The 25,018-nt window shown below is 42.6% G+C and overlaps 1 protein-coding gene across 1 annotated transcript in view; it reads left to right on the top strand.

The window, feature by feature from the left end:
- MICU1 (mitochondrial calcium uptake 1) overlaps positions 1-25,018 on the top strand; it is a 171,302-nt gene that overhangs the window by 43,234 nt on the left and 103,050 nt on the right. Inside the window, exons 3-5 of the mRNA XM_066620365.1 lie at positions 7,829-8,012; positions 12,560-12,722; positions 20,316-20,359. Coding sequence (XP_066476462.1) covers positions 7,829-8,012; positions 12,560-12,722; positions 20,316-20,359 — 391 coding nt within the window. The remainder of the gene's footprint in view (positions 1-7,828; positions 8,013-12,559; positions 12,723-20,315; positions 20,360-25,018) is intronic.

The following is a 25,018-nucleotide window of genomic DNA, read 5'->3' as shown; positions in this document are numbered from 1 at the left end:
TATCAAGAGTTAAACTAGCTGCAACCTGGCAGGGAGAGCACTGCTGCCCAATCACCATTATAGCCACACCCTTTGGCATTCATATATCAGACAGCAGGCTTTCATCAGGCATTCATAAATCTTATCAACACAGGCCCCAACAAACTGTCAGGAAGGAAATTCTCTCTCCAGGCTGGTAAAGAAAATGTATTGAGCCCTATTGAAAGCAAAAGTGAGCCACAAGTGCTTGCTAACTTGTGAGTAGGCAAATGTGCCTTGGCCCTTATCAAAGGTCAGCAATGGAAATGTAAGGCCCCCAGAATGGCCTCAATCTGTTAATGTGGAGCTCAAGGAAAACTCCAGAAGGCATTATTCCCTCCTGTCCCACTGTCGTTAAAAGGATAAAAATAGAGGCTTGAGCAGCTGGTAAAGTGAAACCCTTTTTTAGTCTTGTAAAGCTAGGTGGGTCCGACTGAGTATCATTTTAAAAATTGAGTCCTAGTGCTAAAAAGTTTGGGAACCACTGGCCTAGACTATTCACTTGCAATCTGCCCAATCAATGGAGGATTAGTTGGTCAGTAGCCATTATAACAAGACTGTCTTTAAAAAGGGACTTTTGTCTTTGAAAAAAACAAAGAGAAAAGCACTGAAGTTGTTCTGGGTTTAGCATTATGCAAAGGTGAAATATAAAACTATGTAGGCAAATGTGGGAAGCTAAAAGTTCAGAGGCTTTTTTGTTACAAAATACTCCGTTTCTAGCTGGGTTTCCTGAATAATCATTGTTACAACTGGAGTTACCCGTGTTTGTTGCTGATGCACATAGACAAAATGTAGATCAGTGACTTTTAAGTTTTAAACCTCCCCCTCCTGCATGGTTTGTGGTAGCCTGAGAGCCAGCAAGTTGCATTCCTCCTCACCAGAAGTTTCATCAATTTTAATGATTTCCATTATTTTAGATGCTTTGCTATTCTGTCCTTATAACATGGGCATATGTTAATCTGAATTCATAATTGTGACTTTATTTGAAGGACACTGGCAGCATCGTTGTTCAATTTAGTACTTCCCTTGTGTTTGGTGGAGTACTTGAATTTATTAGTACCTTCAAGTCTGTCACGTACAATAGCTGTCAGAAGCGGAGCAGGGGCTGGCAAAAAGAGAACTGGGAGTTTAGGTCTTTTTCCTTGTTACTTTTGAAGTAGCATGTGCCCCAGTTTCTTGATTTTTTTTTTTTTTTGCCTTAAATTTGTTGATAGTTCATATTCATTTAGTGGGAAATTCTGGCGAAGAAATTCCTAGGAGACCACTTTGTCCTTCATATCTTCATTGTGATCACTCAGACTGAAAACATCCATTTAATTATATTATCCTCCTGTCACGTTTTAATAGCCAGGTTGTGGAGGAGGGGTTGGTTTTAATGTCTCTCTTTCATCTGTGAAATAATCACTCATACCTGAACAGCTGATGGATTTTTTTTCAATAAAACCTTATACAAAGGAAAAGAAGAGAAGAAACTTAAAATCAGTGTTGAATATTACAGCAATTCCCCAAATATTTGCCTAAATATATTTAGGGCAGGAGGTCTGGTCTAGAGAGTTGAGCCTCCATTTGCCTGAAGATAACATCCGAAGTTTGCCAGTTTGAGGCCACCGGCACCATGTGACCTTGAAGCAGCTGGCAAGCTGAGCCGAGTTATTCCATCTGCTCTGAGCGTGGGAGGATGGAGGCCAGAATGTGTGACCAGATCAAGACAGAAACATCTGAATGTTGTGGTTTCTTGAAAGATAGAAACCTTTTTTCAAATTGTAAAAATCCCTACGGGGATTTAAATTTGCCTGCCTATGTAAATCGCCTTGAATAAAGTCTAAGGAGAAATCTGAGGACCAAGAAAGGCGGTATAGAAATACCTGTATTATTATTATTAAATAATGCTTTGCTTTAATAATGCAGGGCGAAACTGAGGGTCATGAGTTTCATGCCCTCTTGGAAGGACATACCCTAGCTCAGTCAAGCCCTGGAAACTCAAGGCTAAGTTGAATTTGTAGATTTTCCAGATGCTGCCGTGTTTCCCCAAAAATAAGACACTGTTTTATATTTTTTGGCTCAAAAAACACCCTAGGTCTTATTTTCAGGGTAGGTCTTATTTTTTTCAGAAGTCAGTTCCTTTATAGTTAATGGGACTTACTCCCTGGAAGCTGTGGAGAGGGTGTCCCCTCAACACCCAGGAAGATGCCTGCCTGATCAGAAGTCAGTCACTTTATAGTTAATAGGACTTACTCCCTGGAAAGTGTGGAAAGCCTCAGAGCCCAGTAGGCAGGGTTGCCTTGCTTGTTGCTTCCCACCTCAGCTTCTCCTCAGCATCCTCTGCCCAAGGTAGCACAGCAGGTGCTTTCTAGGTGGCGCGCACGGGAGTACAGCATTCTCGGTCACATTGTCCACTTGCCCCCCCCAAGGACCCCTTCCGCACCCCCCCATCCTGGTCCTGATCACAACTAGGTCTTATTTTCAGGGTAGGTCTTATTTTTGGGGATATAGGGTATTATTTGTCCAGGAATATCCCCTATACCAGGGCTGTCCGAACCTGGGCCACTTGCGGCCTGCGGAGCACCCCAATCTGGCCCCCCAGGGAGCCCCCCATCTCCAATGGGCAGTTGGCCCGCTGGAGACCCGCCAGAGCACTCGCTGCCCCGTTGCGACTGCTCCCCTCAGCGACAGTGAGGAAAAGGCTAAGCACTCACAGGAGAGCAGGAGCCCTGCCCATGGAGGCTGCAGCTGAGTGCAGGCATTGGATGGGGTGAGAAGTCCTGGGTCTGTTTGTCCTGCTTGAGTTTGGCTTGGGGGGACAGGCACTGAGGAGGGAGGGGAATCTGTGAGGGGAAACTGTAAGTTTGTGCTGCTTGCATGTGCTGGGGGGGAAGGCGCTGCAAGGGAGAATTCGAGGGATGCTTGACTGCCACTGGAGAGCATGTCTTCTCGGCAGTAAGTCCCATAGAGTCAGTGGGGCTTACACCCAGGAAAGTGTGGATCGGATTGGGCTGTCAGTGCTTGGTGTTGGAGGTGGGCGCTGCAGGGAAGAACTCATGGGATGTTTGAATGGGGAGGAAACCTACTGCTTTTGCTTGTTGGGGTTGCTGGCAGAGAGGGAGGAAGGTGGGGGGTCTGTTTGTGAATGGGGAAATACACACAGCTCTCTGCCTGCTTCTAAGTTTGTTTGGTGCTGGGTGCAGGCTGGGGGAGGGACTTTGAGAGGGAGACAGGCAGATCCCTTCTCTGTGTGAATGAGGAGAAACAAACTCCTGTCCTGAGGGGGCAGGTGCCCTCCAGCTCCCTACATAAGAACAGCCCCATTGGATCAGGCCATAGGCCCATCCAGTCCAGCCTCCTGTATCTCACAGTGGCCCACCAAATGCCCCAGGGAGCACACCAGATAACGAGAGACCTCATTCTGGTGCCCTCCCCTGCATCTGACATAGCCCATTTCTAAAATCAGGAGGTTACACGTGCACATCATGGCTTGTAACCCGTAATGGAACTCCCCTCCAGAAACTTGTCCAATCCCCTTTTAAAGGCGTCCAGGCCAGATGCCATCACCACATCCTGTGGCAAGGAGTTCCACAGACCGACCACATTTTCTTTTGTCTGTTCTAACTCTCCCAACACTCAATTTTAGTGCATGTCCCCTGGTTCTGGTGTTATGTGAGAGTGTAAAGAGCATCTCCCTATCCACTCTGTCCATTCCCTGCATAATTTTGTATGTCTCAATCATGTCCCCCCTCAGGCGTCTCATTTCTAGGCTGAAGAGGCCCAAATGCCGTAGCCTTTCCTCATAAGGAAGGTGCCCCAGCCCACCAATCATCTTAGTCGCTCTCTTTTGCACCTTTTCCATTTCCACTATGTCTTTTTTGAGATGCGGCAACCAGAACTGGACACAATACTCCAGGTGTGGCCTTAATATTAGCTGTTTTGTTCTCAATACCTTTTCTAATGATCCCAAGCATAGAATTGGGCTCCCTGACTGATTGTGTTCCTTTGCTGCTGCTTGTTGCCAGGATTGGGGGGGGGGGAGAGTGAGAGTAAAAACTTGCTCCTGCCTGGGGGGGGGAAGGAGCCCACTCTGATTCCTCTTAAGTTTGTTCTGTACTCTTCCCTAGGAAGAGGTGTATTATATGTGTCAGGAATTATTTTAACAACCCCCCTTTTCTGGATCTCATGTGTATTACAAAAAAGCTCAGTAAAATTCATTCATTCATACAAGTTCCATCTCTAATATATTCATTTATGTAAATTTATTCAAATTTGAAATGTAAATTTTCCCCGGCTCCCGACACAGTGTCAGAGAGATGATGTGGCCTTCCTGCCAAAAGGTTTGGACACCCCTGCCCTATACCTACCCCTGCTCCGGAAGCAGAACTCTTGTCACTTTCTTCCCCATTGAAAGAATCCTCACTGCTAGTTTTGGTAGTTTGTCCTCCTCTGTTCAGACTTCTACTCCATTGGTTTCAGGAAGATTTTTCCCCCTTGAAAAACCTCCAGCCTTACCCTTGTCTTTGGAGAAACTGACTGCCTTCTCCACCAAGGGGCACCTTCTTGGCTGTTCCTGCCCCCCCCAATCCAAAGCTGCATTGTCCAATCTTGCTTCTGAGGCAGCATATACTCATATTTTCCCTGAAGGTTAAGGATTGGTAACTTATCCTTACTCTCCTTCCTTCTCTAAAGTCTCTTCCTGAACTTCTTCCCTTCTAAAAATCCCACTAAAAATGTCCTAACCTCTATGGTACCCCCCCCCCCGTTGGTAAAACCTCTGCATCCAAAAATCCTTTTTTTCCCCTCCTGTCTTGCCTCAGTGCATAGTTCAAAAGCTTAAAAGAAGGCCACTTTAAGGTGAGAGGTGGAAAACCTGAGAGAAAGTATATATTTCTTTTGAATGTTCTGTCTCAAATGGAATTGAAGATAAGGCACCTTCAGTAAAGCGGTAGTAGTTTCCCAGTTATGAAATTTAACATTGTAACTTATAATAGGTAGGGACACGTGCTCATTGTTAAGAATGACCTTGATTGAAAGATACAGACTTCATTTTAGTCCCCAATTATGACATCATAAATTGTATTTGCCCAGCAGAGGAAGAACCTGGTCCATCTGGGCCCTGGTTTGATAGCTTGTGGATAAGGGATTTCACTTTCCATTATCATCAATCCTTTGTGCTGCAAGTTTACTGGATTCATAAGGGAAAGGAATGGAATCCAGTTCAGCACCTGTGTTGGATCAAAAATAAATCAACAGAGCAGAGGCTAAGAGGATTGTTTGTTGTGAATGCTGTAGTTTTACAGACAGAACCAATTTTATGATTTCTCCTTTATTGCTTTAACAGAGAAATTGAAGATTTTTTCAGGCTTATGAGAAGCATTATATGATCAATATTTTTTCTGGAAAGAAGCACATGTTCTCGCATCATTTAGTTGAGCAGAAGCTGAGATGTGCATTTCTGTGAGGGTATAGGGCAGCAGTTTTCAACTGCTGTGATGCCGCAAGGCTGCCTCAGGTGTGCCATGGGATCAGAGGAGGCAGGCAGCAGCTGTGCGCCCACATGCGGGAGAAGCGGCTGCTTTGAGCCTTCCGGGACAGGCAGCACAAGCAAGGGAGCAGCCAGGGAAGGGGCTGGTCGAGGCTGCTTTGCATCCCATGCAGCAGCTGAAGAGTCCGCTTGGAGCTTGCTCCTGCTACTGAGCAAGACTCAGGCTGCAGCCTGATCCACACTTTCCTGGGAGTAAGCCCCATTGGCTATTATGGGGCTTACTTCTGAGCAGGCATGCATAGGATTGGGCTCTTGGGGTGCTATCCCATCCACACTTACCTAGGAGTAAGCTCCATTGACTATAATGGGGCTTACTTCTGAGCAGGCATGCATAGGATTGGGCTCTGGGGGTGTCATCCCATCCACACTTTCCTGGGAGTAAGCCCCGTTGACTATAATGGGGCTTACTTCTTAGCAGGCATGCATAGGATTGGGCTTTTGGTTGCACTCTTTTCTCAAATGCGCAAGCAGGCAATTGGCACTTCTCTCTCCTCTTCTCCCCCACCCCACCCCCTTCCCCAGGAATATTCCCCCCCTCAAATCTCACAATTACAGTTAGCTCTTACTGTTCCTCCCTGCACTTGTCCGCACCTTCCAAAGATACAGAGTCACTGCCTCGCATTCTCTCTGTCTCTCCCCCACGCCCAGTTTAATCCTGCACTTGTTTCAATCGTGTCTCCTCACTGCCCCTCACCCACATTCTCCACTATGTGATTAACCTGCCCTGTCTTTGCCAAAACTTTTGGCACTTTTGATAAGAATTTGAACATAGCATTTTTCCTCCTTTTCAGAAACCACATATACTTCCCTCTCTATGCTTCTTGTCATTTTTTTTGTCAGGTATTGATTTAATTGTATTAATTTTATTAATTCAAGTTTAACTGTAATGTAGTAATTTAATGTAAGTAAAAAAACTGGTAGTGTGCCTTGACAATTTTAGTGCCTTGTCAGTGTGCCGCAAGCTGAAAAAGGTTGAAAATGGCTGGTATAGGGCCTAAGCAGGTGTGATAATCGTATGTTTTCAAGTGGAAGTAGCCACTCTGGAGGAGAAGCTACCAGGATGCAGCCTTCAGTGAAGGGCAAATTTTTTAAATTATGCTTTAGCTGTGAAGGCAATGAATGACCACTGGAGGGTGGTTTTTATTGAGGTCAACCATCCCTTTGGTGTCTTCTGTCTGCCTTGAAAAGAAGCTGCCATTAGTGCGTCAAATACTGCAGTGGGGGAATTTTTATCAGGCCCTTAGTGCAGGGAAAAAGAATTAAGAAAAAGCTTCCCCGCTACAGTCGCAACCTAGGGACCTGTCCTCCCCCTCTTGCAAAGTGCTGTGCACATTGATATTTATATAAATAAATGACATGATTGACATCTTGTCCAGGTTGGCTCTGAATAATGAGCCCAGAGGAACCGAAAATGTTTTAATCTAGTTGATATGCTTGGGTTAGATGAATTAGAATTCATTTCATAGAAAGGACTAGAGCAGCGTTTCTTAGTGTGCTCTTAGGAGCCCTGGGCTCTCTGACCCCTTCAGGAGCTCCACAAGCACACCATAAGTGGACACTTTCTGCCCCCTGCCCAGTTTGTGTCAGTGCTCTGGGGCTTCTCAAGACTCTATACCTGTGCCATCAAACTTCCTAGAGACTTCTTTTATGAGTGTAAAGGGCTCCAGAGACCAAAAAGTTTCAAAACCGCTGGACTAGAGACTTGACGCCTCCTTGGAAATGTTACCTTTCTTTTAATGTGTCCAATATACTGTACGCATACTATGCAATCCTTCTCCCATACCCAAAGTCAAAAGTTATGACAACTTTGAGAAAGGATGGTGTGAGAGTTGTCTACACCCCGGATTTAATTCTACTCCCATGGAAAGCCATAAGGGGCAAGGTGCCTAATGGCATAGATTAAGCTATATTGGCTAAAATTGAATATTGAGTGGAAAATGGTAAGAAATCAGGCATGGGCCACAAATTGAAGTACTATAGTCATCTGTTGATCTGGAACGTTTGTTTCTTAGTTGTCCTTAACTTGTAGTTTAAAATGTTCGTGTATGTTACCTTAAGAGGTTTTGTGTGTTCTTATGAAATAGTAGAGATTTGCCTATAAAGGCAGTCTTCTGATGGGAAAGTATTTAATACTTGTAGGCACCCAGAGTGAGGTGTTTACCTCTCTGCAGAAGGATCTAAACAGTGCTGTTTGGACATTTCCTGCTAAATGCTTAGGTTAAAAATGGGAATTTTAAGTTATAGAAGGAACTTGCTGATTGTCTTCCTGTTTTATCTCAGAGCCCTTGCTGAAGCACCATCGTCTGTGAAACATGATCTAAGAGCAGAGCCTGGTGAGAAGGTTAAGAACAGAGAAGAAGTAGTGCATGAAGAGGGTGATGACGGAAAGGCTGTAGAGTCAAGTGATGGAGATGCTCCAGCAGAAGGGAAGAAGAAGAAGCCTTCAGGATTTCGGGACCGTAAAGTATGTATTCTTGTTGCACTGGAAGATTCTTTGCTAAACTGCAATAATTTAAACTGTTCAAGGGCATGGCGTATGTCCCAGTTGCATTGTGGTAGTCTCTGGTATCCACTGTCTGGGAGCAATGGAGAACAATAACTGGAATCCAAAGGACTACTTTAGATGTGTGAATGGAATGCCTGACTTTTCCTCCTGAATCACAGATAATAACAATAACAATAACAACAACAACAACAACAACAGGTATTTATATACCGCCTTTCTTGGTCTTTATTCAAGACTTTATTCAAGGCGGTTTACATAGGCAGGCTTTATTAAATCCCTATTAAATAGGGATTTTTACAATTTCAAAGAAGGTTCTTTCTTTCAAGAACGACTACATTCAAGGTGTTTCATTCCAATCTGGCTTCACATTCTGGCCTCCATCCTCCCCCGCTCAGAGCAGATGGAATTGCTCGGCTTCAGCTTGTCAGCTGCTCCAAGGTCGCACGGTGCCGGTGACCTCGAACTGGTGACTTTGTGGATGTTATCTTCAGGCAGACGGAGGCTCTACCCTCTAGACCAGACCTCCTGACCAGATCCTGAGATGCTGTGTCACAAACCACTTTTGAGATTTCCCCTAGAGCCATAGTGTGCGTGTATGCATGACTGTGATGCTTTTTGAGAAATACAAGTCCAAATGCCCTCTGCTGGTACTTTGGATTATATTCTCTGTGTGTGAGGCGGTGGGCGATCCTAACCAGCCCTTGGGCCATCGCAAGTCACATGCACCAGCCTGGAGGTGTACCAAAGGTGCTGTAAGGCACCGGTGTGCCACCAGGAGAGGAGGGATTCCAGCACACAGACCTGCGCTGGCCTCAGGAGGCCAGCCTGGGCCTTGTGGAGCTCGTACAAAGGTAAGATTGCGCTGGCCAAGTCAGATCAGTGTGGGGGTTTGAGGAGGGCGGGTGGAGGGTGGAATGGAGGCATTCTGTACTGGGGGAGGGCAGGCCTGGGGGCAGAGTGGGGGCGGGTAGGACCAGGATATGGCACTTAGGCTGGATCCGTACCCCAGTCCTGGGCAACCCGGCCCAGCTCCAGGCTGCTTGAACCTGCGCCACCTCTTTAGGTGGTGCAGATCCAAGCAGCCCTATTGGGGCTGCTGTGGCATTAGCCAGGATAAGGAGAATGCATTTCCATTGCCTAGGGCTGAGCTGCAGGCAGCCCCAACTCCGCTCTGGATATGGGGCAGGCCTCAGACAGCCTCCCTGTTCCAGTGTGGTCTCTCTCTCTCTCTCTCTCTCTCTCTGTGTGTGTGTGTGTGTGTAACATATGCAGGGTAGCCTGTTGACTGGCACTCTGTTTAGGTTTATTAATTTATATGCAGAACGATCTACTGCAAACTGTTTTATGATTGTGTATATAAAATGGCAGGTGTATGGAGAGGAATATTATTAAAGTTTTAGGGTTTGGAAGCCATTCCTATCTTGGCACCATTAAACAAGGCAATTAAAAATGGCCTTGTAAATCAAGGCTGGCACACAAAACTTGTTGGAGTGTGAATCAGTGTTGAAGGAAGCTAGAATATCATAGTTCTTTGTCAAATAAATCCTTGTGACTTGTTTGTGTATCAGTAAAGCTGAAGGGCAGGCAAGTTGTTGTGTACCTAATATGGCTTGAGCGTTGGAAGAGCATAAGAAGGAAAAGGTGATTAAGGCTGCAATCCTGTGTGCACATAGTTGAGAGTAGGTCCAGTGAGTAAGTTCAGTAAATTCAGTGAGACTTACTTCTGAGTGGAAATGCGTAGGATAGTGCTGAAGAGAATACAACTGTGTCTGAGAGTTAATGATCAATAATGCAAAATGTGAATGTTATGCTTTCCTGTTCATTTCTTTAAACATAGTTTTAAACTGCACTAGGACTTCCCTACAGTGTGGGTGGGGGTCATTGGATCCTGCAAATACTTCTTTGCTATGGATGGTAATAGTGCTGAGATTTCTTTTCTGTGGCAAAGTGAACTTCTTACTTGTCACTGAAGAACCCTTTGTTTAAGTAGTGGGTTGACTGTGCGGTATTGGGGCTTTTGATTCCCATTTCACTGAGATGGAGTCATCAGAAATAGCTGGGGTTTCACACACACACTGTAACATTTTACTTCAGTTTAGCAGGGTTAATTGTTTACCCAGAAGAGTCAGTTTCCTAGCCAATAAATCAAAGTAACTAGATTTAATTGGGAACATCTTCTGTCTGAATGAACTTGTGAGTTCAAATAAGGACTTACCACTTCCTCCTGAGCAATTCCTTTTAATTGGAACCTCTGCACAGAGGTGACTCTCAAGAACACATACAGCAGTACCTCCCATAACACTGCTTTCTTTGGTACAGATTTCTTACAGCAGTCTTTGTCCAGGCACAATTAACGGCTGTTATAGTGAATGGAAGCGGTGCATTCTGGGAAGCACAAACCAATTGATGCCCGTTTTCTGCCTTATTTTTAACAATGTCTCCTATAGTGCTGTTTCATGCAGCACTCTACTTTCCAGTAATGTATCTCCCATATGGCAGGTATTACTCTACCTCAGCAGTGGCCAAACTTACCACCACTGTGCAACGGAAGAACGGTCCGCATTCGGATCACTTCTTTCCATTCCATTGTTATTGGAAGACTATTGTGCAGCAAGGTGGAGTTTGTCTTTAGCTAGGCTGCCCTTGATGACCATGGAACTGTCTGTAAAATAGTACTGAAAACCTCCCACCAGCGCCCAGAATTCACATAATAAGAGGTATAGGGGACCTTGTAACTACTACCTCCACTTCGTGTCAGTATCTAAATTGTAAGCCACAGACCCCGCTCTCCACTTTGTGTAAAGTATCATCTGCACTGAAGTTGCTATGTAAATAATAATAGATGACTGCTAGCTGCTGAGTTGAGACCGTAAAGTGGATCATGACCCAAGATGATACAAGATGGGTCTCACCTATAATGTTGCTACCATTTCACCCTTTTGCTTCTTGTTAGGATTTCTTTTTAAGAGAAAAATGAAGAGATGGAGTGGAGAAAAAAACAGAGTAGGAGAAAGACATACACATCCAGTAAAAAAATTTAGAAGTGGATCCAGTGCTGAAAGTTAGGATTAAAGGTGGATCCCAAGTCTGAAAAAGATGAAGGCTGCTGATCCAGTCAGTCTGAGCACTGATCTAGCCATTCTGCCTAGTATGAAGTTAGAGAAGCCAGCCTGTATGTTCCTTTTTAATTTTATTTGTCATCTTGCCAGTGTTTTTTATGCTCTCTCCTCTGTGTGATCCTAAAATAAAATATTACTTTGTTTTGAAATAAAAACTATAGGCTGGATATTTTATTGCAAACTCTGTTGCACCTGCTGTGCCTGATGCCTGCTCAGCTACTAATTGTATGTTTGAGAGAATTGGAGAGCTGACTATATGGGCAATAAATACCCCAAGCCAAAGTTCTGATCCTTAAGGTTGGAAATATCCCTTGATAACTGAATGAGACTTTGTTTCAGATTTCTGTTGAAGTATTAAAATACAGCATATAAGTGGTAGTGTATTGTACTATTTGTTTGGGCTCCTCTTTAAAGAAAGTCCTTTTCTTTTAAAATAGCCATTGTGCTCAGAGCAATGCAGAAGATGCTCTTTTTATATGTTTTTACCTCCTTATTCAATACAGCATTTTAATAATCAATTGAATGAAAATAAATGTCAGTTTATCTTCACTAATACTATGCTGTGAATTTTGACCACTGGAGTCCCTGTTTTGACTTCAGATTAGAAACCAAGTTAGAAACCTTTTGAACAGAGGTTTGCAAATCTTTTTCCATAATGTCTGCCATGAAACTCCAGCAGCTTCTTAAGCCCACAGCTCTACCAGGTACTCTTGAAGACTGTTTGGCCCATTGTTGCCTTATGTGAACCAAATGTGTGGCTTACGATGTGCCTCGTTCTCCTGTCAATTCTTGTTGGAAATGGGTCATTGGCAAGATTCGTGACAGGGTATCTTGTTTGTAATTGAGGAACTCTTTTCAAAAATAATTTATCTTCGAAGAATTATATCTGATAATCCCTGTACTGCTTCCTTCTCTGAGTTAAAGGATTCAGAAGTTGTTTTTTTTTACAGCAGATGCAATCAGAATCTATATTCCTATTCTTATTTGCACGTTAGACACATATCTTTTATATGTCTAATATCTAAATAAGAATAGGAAAGATCTGCAGTGCTTAAGATATTTCCATCCTTTACAAAATTCACTAGTAACATAATAATGGGAAAAATTGCAATAACTTACTCAAAGACAAGTAACCTCTTGTCATGGGCATATGCTATAGTGTTCGTAGAACTATCATTTGCTAGGGCTTAGAAAGACACTCGATGTAAAGAGAACTGAATTTTCTAAATTATTTGCAGTTGTGTTCATAGTAAATAAATAGCTTTACTTGTTTGCATTTTGCAGTATCTGTATACGGAATTCTGTGAATGTGTCAAAACAATGCTAATTCTTTTTTTTAAAAAGGCTGTAAAGTTGAACTGAGAATATCATGTTGTATTTTTTTAGGTGATGGAGTATGAAAACAGAATTCGAGCCTACTCCACTCCAGACAAAATCTTCCGATATTTTGCCACCTTGAAAGTAATAAATGAGCATGGAGAATCAGAAGTGTTTATGACCCCGCAAGACTTTGTGCGATCTATAACACCAAATGAAAAACAGCCAGAAAGTAAGTGACGGTATTTATGATTGTCAGCCCATTGCCTTCTATCTAAAATAGCGGTTCCCAACCGTTAGGAGCTTGTGAACCACTGAGGCAAAAATTGGAATTATTATGGACCACACTACTCCTCTGTCCACAAAAAAATATAATTAAATTTGTAATAATTAGAGAATATTTATTAGAGATTTAGTATTTATAGAGAAGATTTCTGGGTTGCTGCTTTTGTTGCCAGCTGTGGTCTGTTCTCTGCTATCTCTGGTGGTCCGTGGGGAAGCATCTTCTAAGCGAGTGCCCCCTCCCCACGGACTACTAGAGTTGGCAGAGAATGGACTGCCCACAGTTGTAACTGACACTTCAGTGATGGCTACAGACGCTCTGTTCTCCACCCTCTCTGGTGATCTGTGGGGGATCGCTCACTTGGCAAAATGCTTGAAGTGATCAAAAGTGATCTTTTTTCAGGGTCTCGCGGACCACCTGTGGTCCCTGGACCACAGTTTGGGAACTAGTGATCTAAAAGGTCAATTGACATATCAAGACCTGAAATCAATATAGGCTTAACAGGGCAATGGCTAACAACTTTGCTTTTTTCCCTTTAATTTTATTTACATTTTTAGATTAAAATCTACACAAAGCAGTTCACATAAAATAAACACAACAGAAATAGAAAACCCAGCAGTACAAAAGCATAGCAGCAGTTAAAATTAGTATTTGGCTAAAAGCCCAGTCTGCAATAAAAGTCATGTCTGCTATAAGAATATCAGACTAAAACCTGTTAACAGCAATGTAGAACAGTTGTATTTTTTGGGAATACAGGCAATGTCAGGGCTTGACAGACATTTTTGGGCAAAGCACTCTAAAAGTGTAGAACCACAACTAAAACAACCTTGTCCGTGGTCCACTATCAACTGAATTGGAATCCACAATGGATTGGAGGGTAGCAGCTGAGAAAGTGTGGCAGTTTTTAAATAAGAATTGGTGAATAAGAAAATTTGCAGGAGAAACTTCAGGGATTGTATCAAATGTTATTTTACTTTAAGTATTGTCTCAGAGCAATGCAGTTGCTCTGGACATCTGGTTAAAGATGAGGTATTACACTTGACAGACTTTGCTGAGATAATATAAGCAGGAGCATGTAAGAGAAGAGGAATGCTTATGGAAATAGGGACTGTGTGATGCTCGTTATTCTCTTAAGCATTGGTTGTTAGTTACCTAGGGTTAATGTCTGATGGATTCTGAATAGCTCTTCTGAAGGTTGCTATAGCCAAGTGGTTTCTCTTAAACCTCTTGATACCTTTTTAGGTATTCCTAAGGAGAAGCTGGGGAGTTCAAAGATTCAGCAGTTTTTTGGTGTAAGATGAAACCACAGTGTGTTAGTAACGCATTTAGATGAAGATTTCAGGCTGCAGTTTGTGTCCTTAATATAATTTATGTAAACTATGTACATATTTTAAAGACTGAATGTCTTAGGCAGATGAGATGATGTGGAAGTTAGTTTTTAAGAACCCTTGTGACAGATATATATGCAATTGTTCTTTTCTATTGTATTTCTTGATGTACAAAGTGTTTGATGATACTTAATTCTTTATTTTAATGACCCTGTCTAGTAAGTGTCTCCTCTGAGCCCAACAATACCCAGGAAAAGACATTCACACTGCAATCCTCTGCATGTTTATTCAGAAGTAAAACCCATAGATCAAATGGGACGTGCTCCCAGGGAAGTGGGTATAGAATTGTAGCTTAAGGCTGCACTCGTATGCAGCTTTGCCACTGCTGGAACTAGTGTTCCGGCAGCAGTAGCTATTTATGACTGTCGTAAGAAAATCCTGTGGCAGCACAGGAATGCCACCAGAGAGGCCAGAGCAGCTGTGGAGAGGGGGACAGTAGTGCCTGCCATTGATGGGGAGGGCAGAGTGGGGCGGGGTGGAATAGGAGAAGAGCTGAGGACATGACGAAGATGGAAAGGGTGGCCCTCTGTGTCAGATGTCTTGCACTGTCTTTTAGCTACCGCAAGTCCAAGGAGACAAAGGGAGATTATCAGGAAGCTGGAAAGGAGACACCTTTCCAGCTTCCTGATAATCTCCCTTTGTCTCCTTGGACTTACGGTAGCTAAAAGAGCTGGTGCAGGTCGAAGGAGATCCTTTGGCGACTGGAAGGCTTACAGAGGTGTAAGAGAAAATATTTTCGCTTTCCCCTTGCAATCTTCCCTCCTCCACCATAGTATACAGAGCAGTCTGTTTTGGCACTGCTGCATGCTGTGGTGGAAAAAGGATACAAATGTAGTTTGCTGGAGGTGGCTCTTTATGTGTTTCAGCAGAAGCAAAAATGGACATGTTAGACTAAAATTCATGCAGTCCAGAATTCTGCCTCCAACAGTGATCCATTACAAAGAGGGAACAAGGGCTTTTTCCTCTTGTATGTATGTCTCCAGTCTCTAGTACTGAGAGACACACCACCCCTTGGCGATTTCATTTAGCTGTCATGGCTATTATCCATTGATAAATTTACCCCACCTTGCCCTACAGAAACTTGGCTAGTTCTTTAAGGTGAATGCATATAAAAAGGTTTCCATATAAAAATATGGAAGTGTGAAGTAACATAGTGAATTATATAACTATGTGTGACGTATGATAAATATTTAGCATATGAGCTAGACCTAAGAGGTTTAAAATCCCATTGGTTCCAACAGGAGAGTTTTGAACAGATGTTTAAATCTCATATTGGCCTTAACCTTAAAAAATGTGTTTGTCTTCTGGCACGCCAAAACAAAAAACAAAAAAAAGGTGATCTTTAATATAAAACCCACAAATCCAGCACACTGTTTGACAGTCTTATAACTTTGTTCTCAACTTATGAAATTGATGGCAGAGGAATTCTTATTGCATTGGCTTAGGAGGATCTAAAAGATATTCTGAGTTGATTAATAACTCCATTTTCCGCACCATGATCATTATGAACGTCTGAGTAAATGTGAAGCTTTTTATCACTTTCACCCATAAACAGGTGGTAGTGATTGTATTCTCTGCCTTTTTGATCAAGGGCTGCTATTCCCCAGCATTTCATTCCTCCAATCCTGCCAATTTTAGGAATAAAATGACATACTCATTTAAAATCCTGTGCAGGAACTTTTTTGTATATATTCTTATATAATTAGTCTGAAGTTATGAAATATTTGTCATTTTGAAAAAGAAAATGATCTGGAACTTGTCTAGTGCTTTGGTGATTACCTTGCATTACCCAATTTTCATCTAATTACTGTTAAAAGATCCTATATCCACATGTCAGCTTCCTGAATTAACAAAGTTAATTTCTCCATTTTGGCAATATACCAGACCTATTCAGTCCATTCTCTTCTACTAAGAATCCTTCTTAATTTCCACTGTTGGTCCAAAGCGGTCTTTGCAATTTGTGATGGGCTGGATGTGGGCTAACAAGCTAAAAATGAATCCTGACAAGATGAAGGTGTTGTTGATCAGTAGTAATGTTCAGCAGTGCAACCTGGTTTGGAGTAACACTCGCTTTGAACAGTGAGGTTTGCAGTTTGAGGGCTTGAGAGCTCCCAGATGGCTGTAGCCTGGGGCAGCTTTGCACAATTTTGGTTGGTGTGCTAGCCTGTACTTTTTCCTGGAGAAGCTAGGTCATCTGATATGTGACACGTACCTTGGGCACAGTGTAGGTTATACATAGACTTATGTAGGTCTGTGGGAGGCTACCTTTGAAAAGGGTTGAAAAATTGCAGTTGGTGCAGAACATTGTTGTGGGAGCTCATTTTTCATTCATTTCATTCATCTTTTGAGTATTATGAATTAGCTCAGTGGTTCTCAAACTTCCCGGGAGCTTTACTCCCAGGGTAAGTCTTTGCAAGGGAGGAGATGAGGGCAGCGATGCAATCCCCAGGGTTGTGTTGCTGACAGGGTTGGAAAGGGGTGCTTTTACCTACTGCTGTGTGCAGGACATTGCAGGAGAAGCAGGGAGCCCTGTGCAGCCCTCCACAGGGCTCCCCATGTCTTAGAATGTTGAAAATATGTGAGTGCAAAGCACTTTGCGTTTGAAATGAGGAAGTGCTTTGCTCTTGTGTTTTTCAAATGTTCTAAGACTTGGGGAGTCCTGCAGAGGGCGACATGGAGCTCCCTGCTTCTCCTGTAACATTTATATTTATTTATTTATACAGGTACTGTATTTATATACCGCCTTTCTTTGGTCGTCAGATTTCTCCTCAGGCTTTACATAGGCAGGCTGTTCTAAACCCCCGTAGGGATATTTACAATTGAATAGTTCTAGTCTTTCATAGAACTCCTCATTCCAGCTTGATTCCTTCCCGGTCTGGTCTCTCTCTGGCCCTTCCCCTCCCACACTCCACTTGACGGCAACTCCTCTCTGCCACTGAGGGTCAGCTCATCAGTATATCACGTCAGTTCTCGGGTACTTCCGGTTGTTTCGAACTGGCAGCCTCAGATCTTCAGGCATACAAGGCGGCAGCTCTACCAACTGAGCCAGACCTCCTGCCACACATCAGTAGGTAAAAGCACCCCCCTTCCACCCCCGTTAGCAATACGATCCTAGGGCTCACATTGCTGCCCTTGCCCCCTCCCCTGCCCCTCAAAGGGACTGGGGGAGCTTTCCACGAGCTCTGGTGGGTCGTGACCCACCAGTTTAAGAACCACTGATTTAGCTGCTTCCTCTTCCTATCATGCATACTCCTTCCCCTTCTATTCCTTAGTTATCCCAAGTCAGCAATGGTTAGTGCTTCCCTTCCAAGACAGAATCAGAAGCTCACTTCAAACCATTGCTTCTGATTCTGGCTTAGAATTGTTATGCAGGATTGACAGAGACCACTGAAACCAATGTAAGTTCAAGGCTTTTATTGTGAGGAATGGAACCTGAACCAAATGACACCTTTGTTCCAAATACCCCGATTGAGTGAGGACCTGAGGCAGGCAGGAGGCAGCAGGACTTGAGGCAAAAGGCTGGGTGGTTGCTCCCTGGTTCTCAGAGGATTTTCCAGGGGCTCCTTGCCTGCAGCTCTCTCCTCAGCTCTTCTGTAGCTCCGCTCTGCAGCTTGGTCTCTCCCCCAGCTCACTCCTTGCTGCAGCTCCTTCTCTCATCAGCTTCCCTGGTGGTCCCCTTCCTCTGTAGAGCTCGCTCTCCAAGGCTCCTCACAGCAGCTCTTCCCTGGTGGTCTCCCCCTCCTTGCTTGTGCAGCCCCTTTTATAGGCCTCTGCACACAGCAGCCTCTACCTTCCCTCTGCTGGTACTGCAGCCTCCTCTCCTGCAGCAGTTTTCCCTCTGGTCCTCCTCAGACTGAGCCCAAGTTTTACACATAACAGAATAATAATTTGTTTGGATGTTGAGCAGGAAATGGAGAAGGGAAGCCATTCATGAGAGGGGAAGACAGAGTGTGGAAGTTTGCAACTTGTTCATAGTCTTCCAGACTGTGGTTTGAAGGACTATGCAAACTGAGCCAAAGGCTGAAAGAGTCCATTAACAGTTTAAAAGATTGTTTTAGCCAACAAGTTGTTCATTTGCAATCTTCTAAATCTGGGAGATAATTATCTCAGAAACAAGCCTTCCTAGAGATGTCATAGGGTTCTTACTATCCTAAGTTCTGGGGTATATCATTTCCCAAATACCTTCAAGTATTTTTTTTTTTAATTTGAGGGCACAGCTTCCATGCACAGCACAATTTGTACTGACAAAATTTGCTTTTATACTATCTTAACACAGCAGTTCCCAAACTGGTGGGTTGTGACTCACCAGCCTGGGAAGCATTGTCCTATGCCCCTTCAAGGGGTAGGGAGGCGGGAAGGCAGCAACATGATCCCCAGGATGCGCTGGGAGAGAAAAGAGGGTTTGACTTACCAGAAGGTTGCAGTGGCCTCCGAGGGGGCGCAGGGAGCCCTGCCGAGGGCTTCCCAAGCCTCTGGTTCACTAAAAATAGCAATTGGAAACCACTTCAGGTTTCACAATCAGAAACTGGAAGTGGTTTCCGATCACCGACTGTAGTGAATTGGAGGCTTGGAGTGTCCTGCAGAGGTCTCCGCAGGGGTCCCTGCACCCCACCCTGGGGGCCAGCACAACCTACTGGTAAATAACCTCCCTTCTGTCTCAGTAGTGGCGCGATCCTGGTGATCGCGTTACTGCTGTGGCCCTGCCCCTGCATAGACTCAAATGGTTCCCTCCTTCCATGGAGGACTTTGGGAACCACTGTCTTAACATATTCATTCTGTATATCTCATTTATGTTGGGGTCCTACATCACTGATGAATATTTGAGATTCATTCAGGTTTGGGCTTATTGAAAATACTTTTGTCATGGCAGGATAGATTATTATTCCCTGCTTCTTTTGGAGCATTTCATTATATGCTAGTATTGTTGTTGTTTTAAACAAATCATTGTAAATTTCAAACTCTGTTCTTCCCACATATTAAACAGACTAGGCTTTTGATTTAAAAAGGAAATTTTCATATATTATTGACTCGAGGAGAGCAGTCTTGATTCAGTGATCTGCCATATTTTTTCTGTCAGAGGGTGTTTCTCAAGAGTTATGTTTACCCTTACTGAATTTTCTGTCTTTTCCTGATGGACCCTATTAAAATTCTCAGTGGACAGAGGTGCCTTAATATGAAGCATATGATATTGAGTCTTTTCTTAAACTGGACCATAGAAGAGCAATAGCTTTTGGCCTGTATAACATGCATGCTAGTAAAAGATTGTTTGAGGAAATATTTTGTGCCCATGGAGAATTTACTCTGACTTATGGTTGACTCAAGGAAATAGTGCGGATGCTGATGGCGGTGTATGTTTTAAAAAAAAACAACTATTGTTAATCTATACAGAGGGCCCCTTATCCGTGGATCCTGTACCTGTGGTTTCACTATCTGCAGATGGGGATACGCTGCCCCCTATGTCCCCTCCGGAGGTCTTCTGTGCCAGCAGAGGCTGTGTGGGTCTGCCCATGGCCTCTGTTAAGCTCAGAATGACTGTAATAAGAGAAAAAACATATTTTTTTTGGCAAACATTTTTTGGGAGGACAAAGCCGGGTGTGATGTTTTTTCTGTTATTGCAGTCATTCTGAACTGGGCAGACATACACAGCCTCTGCTAGGCTCAGAAGACCCTCCAGAGGTGCTCCCCTCGCCTATAGAAGGTGGGGGAGGCATCCACCTATATCTATGAATTCACATATCCTTAGGGGTGGGGGTCCCAGAACAGAACTACTGCTGATATGGGGGCATGCCTGTATTTAAGATATTTTGGTGAAGAATGGAAAAAAGTTACTGTGCAAAGTAGCATAGAAGGGTCCAGGCAAAACTTGCACATTAAGCTGCTGAAACTGGATGTAGTTCTTGTGTGATAATGGTCTTGTCCTTTATAGGTAGAAAAGGTTTTATTACCTAGGCTTGTAAATATTTTTATAAGCTGTAAAATAAATCTACTGGTAAGCGAGCCATGCTCCCACTTTCTCTGGTTGGCTGAATCTTTAAAATAAAGTGGTGTTAAATTGCTTTAAAAACAACTCCCACTCACGTACACACAACATCTCTATGAAACAATGCCACTGTAAGCAGTCCTGAAAAGATCTTTTTTTCTTGCTTTCTTTCAGATCTGGGCCTTGATCAGTTCATAGTGAAGCGCTATGATGGGAAGGTGAGATTCCTGGTGGATGCATGCTGATTGTGTTTTTTAAACAAGGCGGGTGTTTTATTCTTGATTCTCTTGGGGTGGGGACTGTGTAGCAGTAAGCAAAGCTGTGTTAGTTTTAGAGGGAAATCATGGCAGGGTGGGGTTATTTTTTGTACGGCTCAGTATGATTAATGCAGGCAAATCTTCAGAATTCTAAACAGTTCAACTTTCAAAGCAATGAAACTGTAGAAGGTACCACATCTTTCTAGATATACCCCTAGATATATTTACATGAGAGGATCATTTGCCTACGCTGCTGCAGCTTCCATTCCAGTGATTGTGACAATTGTCCATTGTTATTCTCACTCACAGTAAATGCACTTGAGTTTTCCCTTTCATTTGAACATGGTGTGTGAAATTTATCCTTATATCTGTAATAAGTGCAAAAGGGCAGCGGTCTTTTTGTCATTTTAACCGTTCTCTCTTTCTCTAGCTGTCAATAGCTTGCTTCATTTTGATTCTTCCACAATTCCCCCCCCCCCCACACACACACACTTTCAAACTGTTATAAGGAAGCTGACTGACCAAGAGAGATGGTCCTCTTTCCATTCCTTTATCTCACTGAATAATAATCTTGAGGATGTTACCTTGCTGACTAATGTATTTTCTCCCTTTTGTTGCCTGAGGTATTATTTTAATGAACTGGAGTATTGCTGATGTATTTTTAAGAGCAGTAACTCTTTAAAAAGGCTTTAGTCTGTTCCCATCCATGGGAAAAGACACTCAGTCGGGAGTTGGATCAACATTGCCATCAACTGGCATATGTTCCAGGCCTGAGGATGGGCAAGGCAATACAGTGAGAATGTGTGCAATGGGCCTCCTGCTGCTGCTTCCCCTGTACCCTACTATGCTCTTTGTGAAAGTGGGGTAACACTGCATCTGTTTCAGTCCAGCTGTGTTGATGGCAATACCAGCACTGGCTTGGATTAAGAAGCTTTCTGTATCAACTACTGCCGGCCATCACATTGATGCCAGGAGTTTGTATGGACCTGGAGAACTGGTCATGAACTCCTGGCCTTTTACCTTAGACTGCTATTTAGGATGCCACTGACAAAGGTTTGCCATGAGGGCACATTTGTGCATTGCAATAGTGTGTAATCAGCATCTCTCTTTGCTTGGTGGTTTGAAACCTTGAATCATGGGGTAGATTATTTTTATTTACATGCACTTATATAACCCAACCTGTCCTATTGTTAGAGAAATAAATTTGAATCTGTGCTGCAGAATCCCTTCAGATCTTTTTGATGATCTTTTCATGACAGCTGTGCTCTGTAGTGTGGAGCACAGTTCTGCTCTACTCTGCTGTTGACTGACAGAAAGTTCAAACTTAACCTGAGAGAGGAACCATTGTGCAGGCAAAATGACATATTAGCTATAAAGGAACGTCCTATGAGTTTTCCTGTGTTCCTTTGCTTAACCTCTCTCAGATTACTCAGACTTGTTTTTCTTGCTTAATTTGTTGTTTGCTTCAGTCAATTATCCTGATTTATCAAAGGTTACTTCTCATTCTACATTGTGTGGGGTATGAAACATCCAAAGACCATGCGCACTGCATCAGTCATGAATGGTGCATTCATGTATGTTTAAATTGCCATTTCCCCCTTTAGAATAGACAGTGATTGGGAAGGGATCCTCCTGCAGCTTCCTGTTTCAGGGTATCTATGTACTTCATGTCTGTATCCTTTACAACATGCTTCAAAATCCAGTTTTTAGTACATACAATCTTATTCTGATAGACTTGTCCTGCAGGGATAAGGGCTTGAACAACTGCTCTTGATTTATTTGGATTTCAAATTTTATTTTTATCCTGGAGCTAGCCATTCATTTTTACCTGTGATGGTTAATTGGTTTATGCTAATTGAGGCATTGCCCATCAGGGGAGGCTCCTACCTTTTAAATATGACAATTTTATTAGTTGTCAGTCTGTAGCAAATGATGATACTATTTGAGAGGAGGGAGGGGAGGGGATGCAAACCCCTTCCTTCCAAGATTGCTTTATGTCTGTGAAAGGCTATTCTCTACCACTTCCCTGAACTTGTCCAAGCTTTGTGGTGTATTCGTTTTTGTCGGTATCAAGTGGAAATATTCTTTTAGGGTTTTTTTTTAAAGTAATGACTTTATTTTAATTTTTTCATTTTGGCAGATTACTCCTAAACGTTACTGATTCTGTCTCTTTCCACCCTACCCTTTATTTCTTAATTCCAAGGTGTGCAGCAGCTGCTTGATCCTGAAACACTAATTGGTTTGTTCCGTTGTTCCTGTTATGATGTAATATTTGTGATTTATAATTTATTTTACTTTTTGTTTTTGTAACCAAACCTTTGCTCATTTTCTTCCCTCTTTTCCTAATTTCCCCCCCTCTCATCAGGACTTTTGGCAGGTACTGACTTGTCAGCATGTGCTTCAATCAATGTGTGCTTCAAATCCCATGTGCACCTCCTTTTTAAAAGGGACAGTATATATTCTTTTCCCCATTACCTTAAAAAGAATGTTGGTTTTCCTTTTTTGGAATACAAAATGGCTTTGTTTCAAAATATGGGAACTGAGGTCTATTTAATCAAATATAGTTGCATGAGTTCAGTTTAAACCATTTCATACACAAAATTATGTATATTGCGAAATTACCCATACATTATTCTAATTTTCTTCTTATTCTTATGGTCTTTATTTACTGCATTACAAGTAAAAGTAGTGAAGAGAAAACTGGGTGATTTTTACTGTGTAGCATCAATGAATCGATAAAATAGTGACTTGCGCGGCAGAAGTAAAATTAGCTACTTTTTAATTAAGTAGTATGTGAGAATGGAAGAGTCATAACCTTTTTTTATTTCCACCTTTTACGTGCAAATTAATTATTTTAATACCTATGGAGTCTAGCCACATACCCCTACAATATTCAGGCTATATTATTTTGCCATTTCGTTCTATCTACTAATAGTAGAGTATTTCTGCTATTGATTCTTTATTAACCAGTGCCTGGAAAGGATGTTCAACAAGTATTGAATGACATAGGACATGTTTATGTTGTTGGTTTCCCTACACTCAGTTCATCTTTTGAACTGTGTACACATGTAAATAATATTTAAGAGGTTTTAGGAATTATGAGTGAACCAGTAATGCCTGTCAAGATGAGAATGTCTTAACACATTTCATTCCAAAGTAACGTGCCCTTCGTATGTGACAACAGCTGCATAGGAGCCGCACTTCTGTGGCTTCTTTCCAATCTACTGCAGTAATGCTTAGAAGCTCCAAAGCATATGGATAAGACAGGGCTGGCCCAAGAGCTTCCAGTGCCTGAAGTGGAGTGCCAAATGCTGCCCCCTCATACCTGATCATATAGCAGCCCCTGCTTTTCCCCCTCTGGCTTGCAAAAGAAAGGGTTAGCCTCTCCAGCCCATTACTCTCCTCCACACTTCTTCTGTTCCATCCCTCTCTTCTTTTGGGGGGGAGGGAGTGAGTAGGCTGAGGTGATTGCCTTAGGTGACTGAGGTTACTGGTCTCATGGATGGATCAGCCTGGGGTGAGGCCAGTTGCAGGGAGTCCTCTCCACTCGCTTTTTAATAGTGGCTAGGCCATGATTGAGTAGAAAAGATTTGTGCAGTTGGCCTTGCTCATGAAATTCTGGACTTTAGATGTTGTTGCAAGTAAACACCCCTGATAGAATTTCAGAGTTTTGATTTTCATAAACGAACTTTAAATACAGTATATATCTGGTATGTGGAATAACCCGCCAATAAACGCAAACACAGATCGGTGAGAGTTCAGTTCAGATCTATGATATTTTAGAACTGATTAAGGCGTAAGTTTAAGTTCTACAAAATCCTTCATCATTCAGATTGAAATATTTTCTGAACCTTGAAGAGATATGGCTTTATGTGTAACCTGCAAGCTTACATATGCTACCGGTGAGAAGTGGTCTGATCAAATATTTTGATTTACCGGTTGATTACCACTGTAATCAATATTTCAGAGAAATGTCAAGGACAGTTTTCTCAAGGTGAATTGGCAAGTGCTAAAGCCTATCTAGCTCTAGAGTTTGTGCATTTCTTCATTAAATTCACTGCCTGTGTCTGTCACTTCATAATTTTAACTGAGAGGTACTAAGAGAATGAAAGAAAAAGCAAATTACACAAATATGTTTCTAATTAAATCCAGTGATCTTTTATAAAGCTCTATGGCTCTTACATTTGCTGATGCTTATCATCCTAGAGTTCTCTTCTAATGCCTTGGGTTATTTTCAAGAGAGAGAAGTCCTGCATGCTGACTAGTTCTCTTAATTATGTCTACAAAAATTCAGGTTGGAGCCATTGTGCTGTGTTGTCTCAGTTGACATAATTTGTATGTTTCTGGAAGAAGCAGAGACATAGCGTTCCCCTGAGGAATTCCCCCTTTAAATACGAAGGATTATGATCTAATCAAACAGAGCATTACTTCAACAGAATTTTAATACCTTGCAATTACTGTTTAAGATGCTGGGGAAATGCTTGCCCTAAGGCACTGTTCACCCTTCTGCCCATAAGCAGATTGTAGGCTATTGTGGAATAAACTTGCTTCCCAATTTGAGAGAAGATCTTTCTCTTTTTCTTTTTAAATTTTTAGAATCTATCAGCTTCTGGAAAATTT

The sequence above is a fragment of the Tiliqua scincoides genome, chromosome 3 (genome assembly GCF_035046505.1).
Source record: "Tiliqua scincoides isolate rTilSci1 chromosome 3, rTilSci1.hap2, whole genome shotgun sequence".
Lineage (NCBI taxonomy): Eukaryota > Metazoa > Chordata > Lepidosauria > Squamata > Scincidae > Tiliqua > Tiliqua scincoides.
The sequence above is the reverse complement of the archived record's forward strand: the minus strand, read 5'-3'. Positions and strand labels throughout refer to the sequence as shown.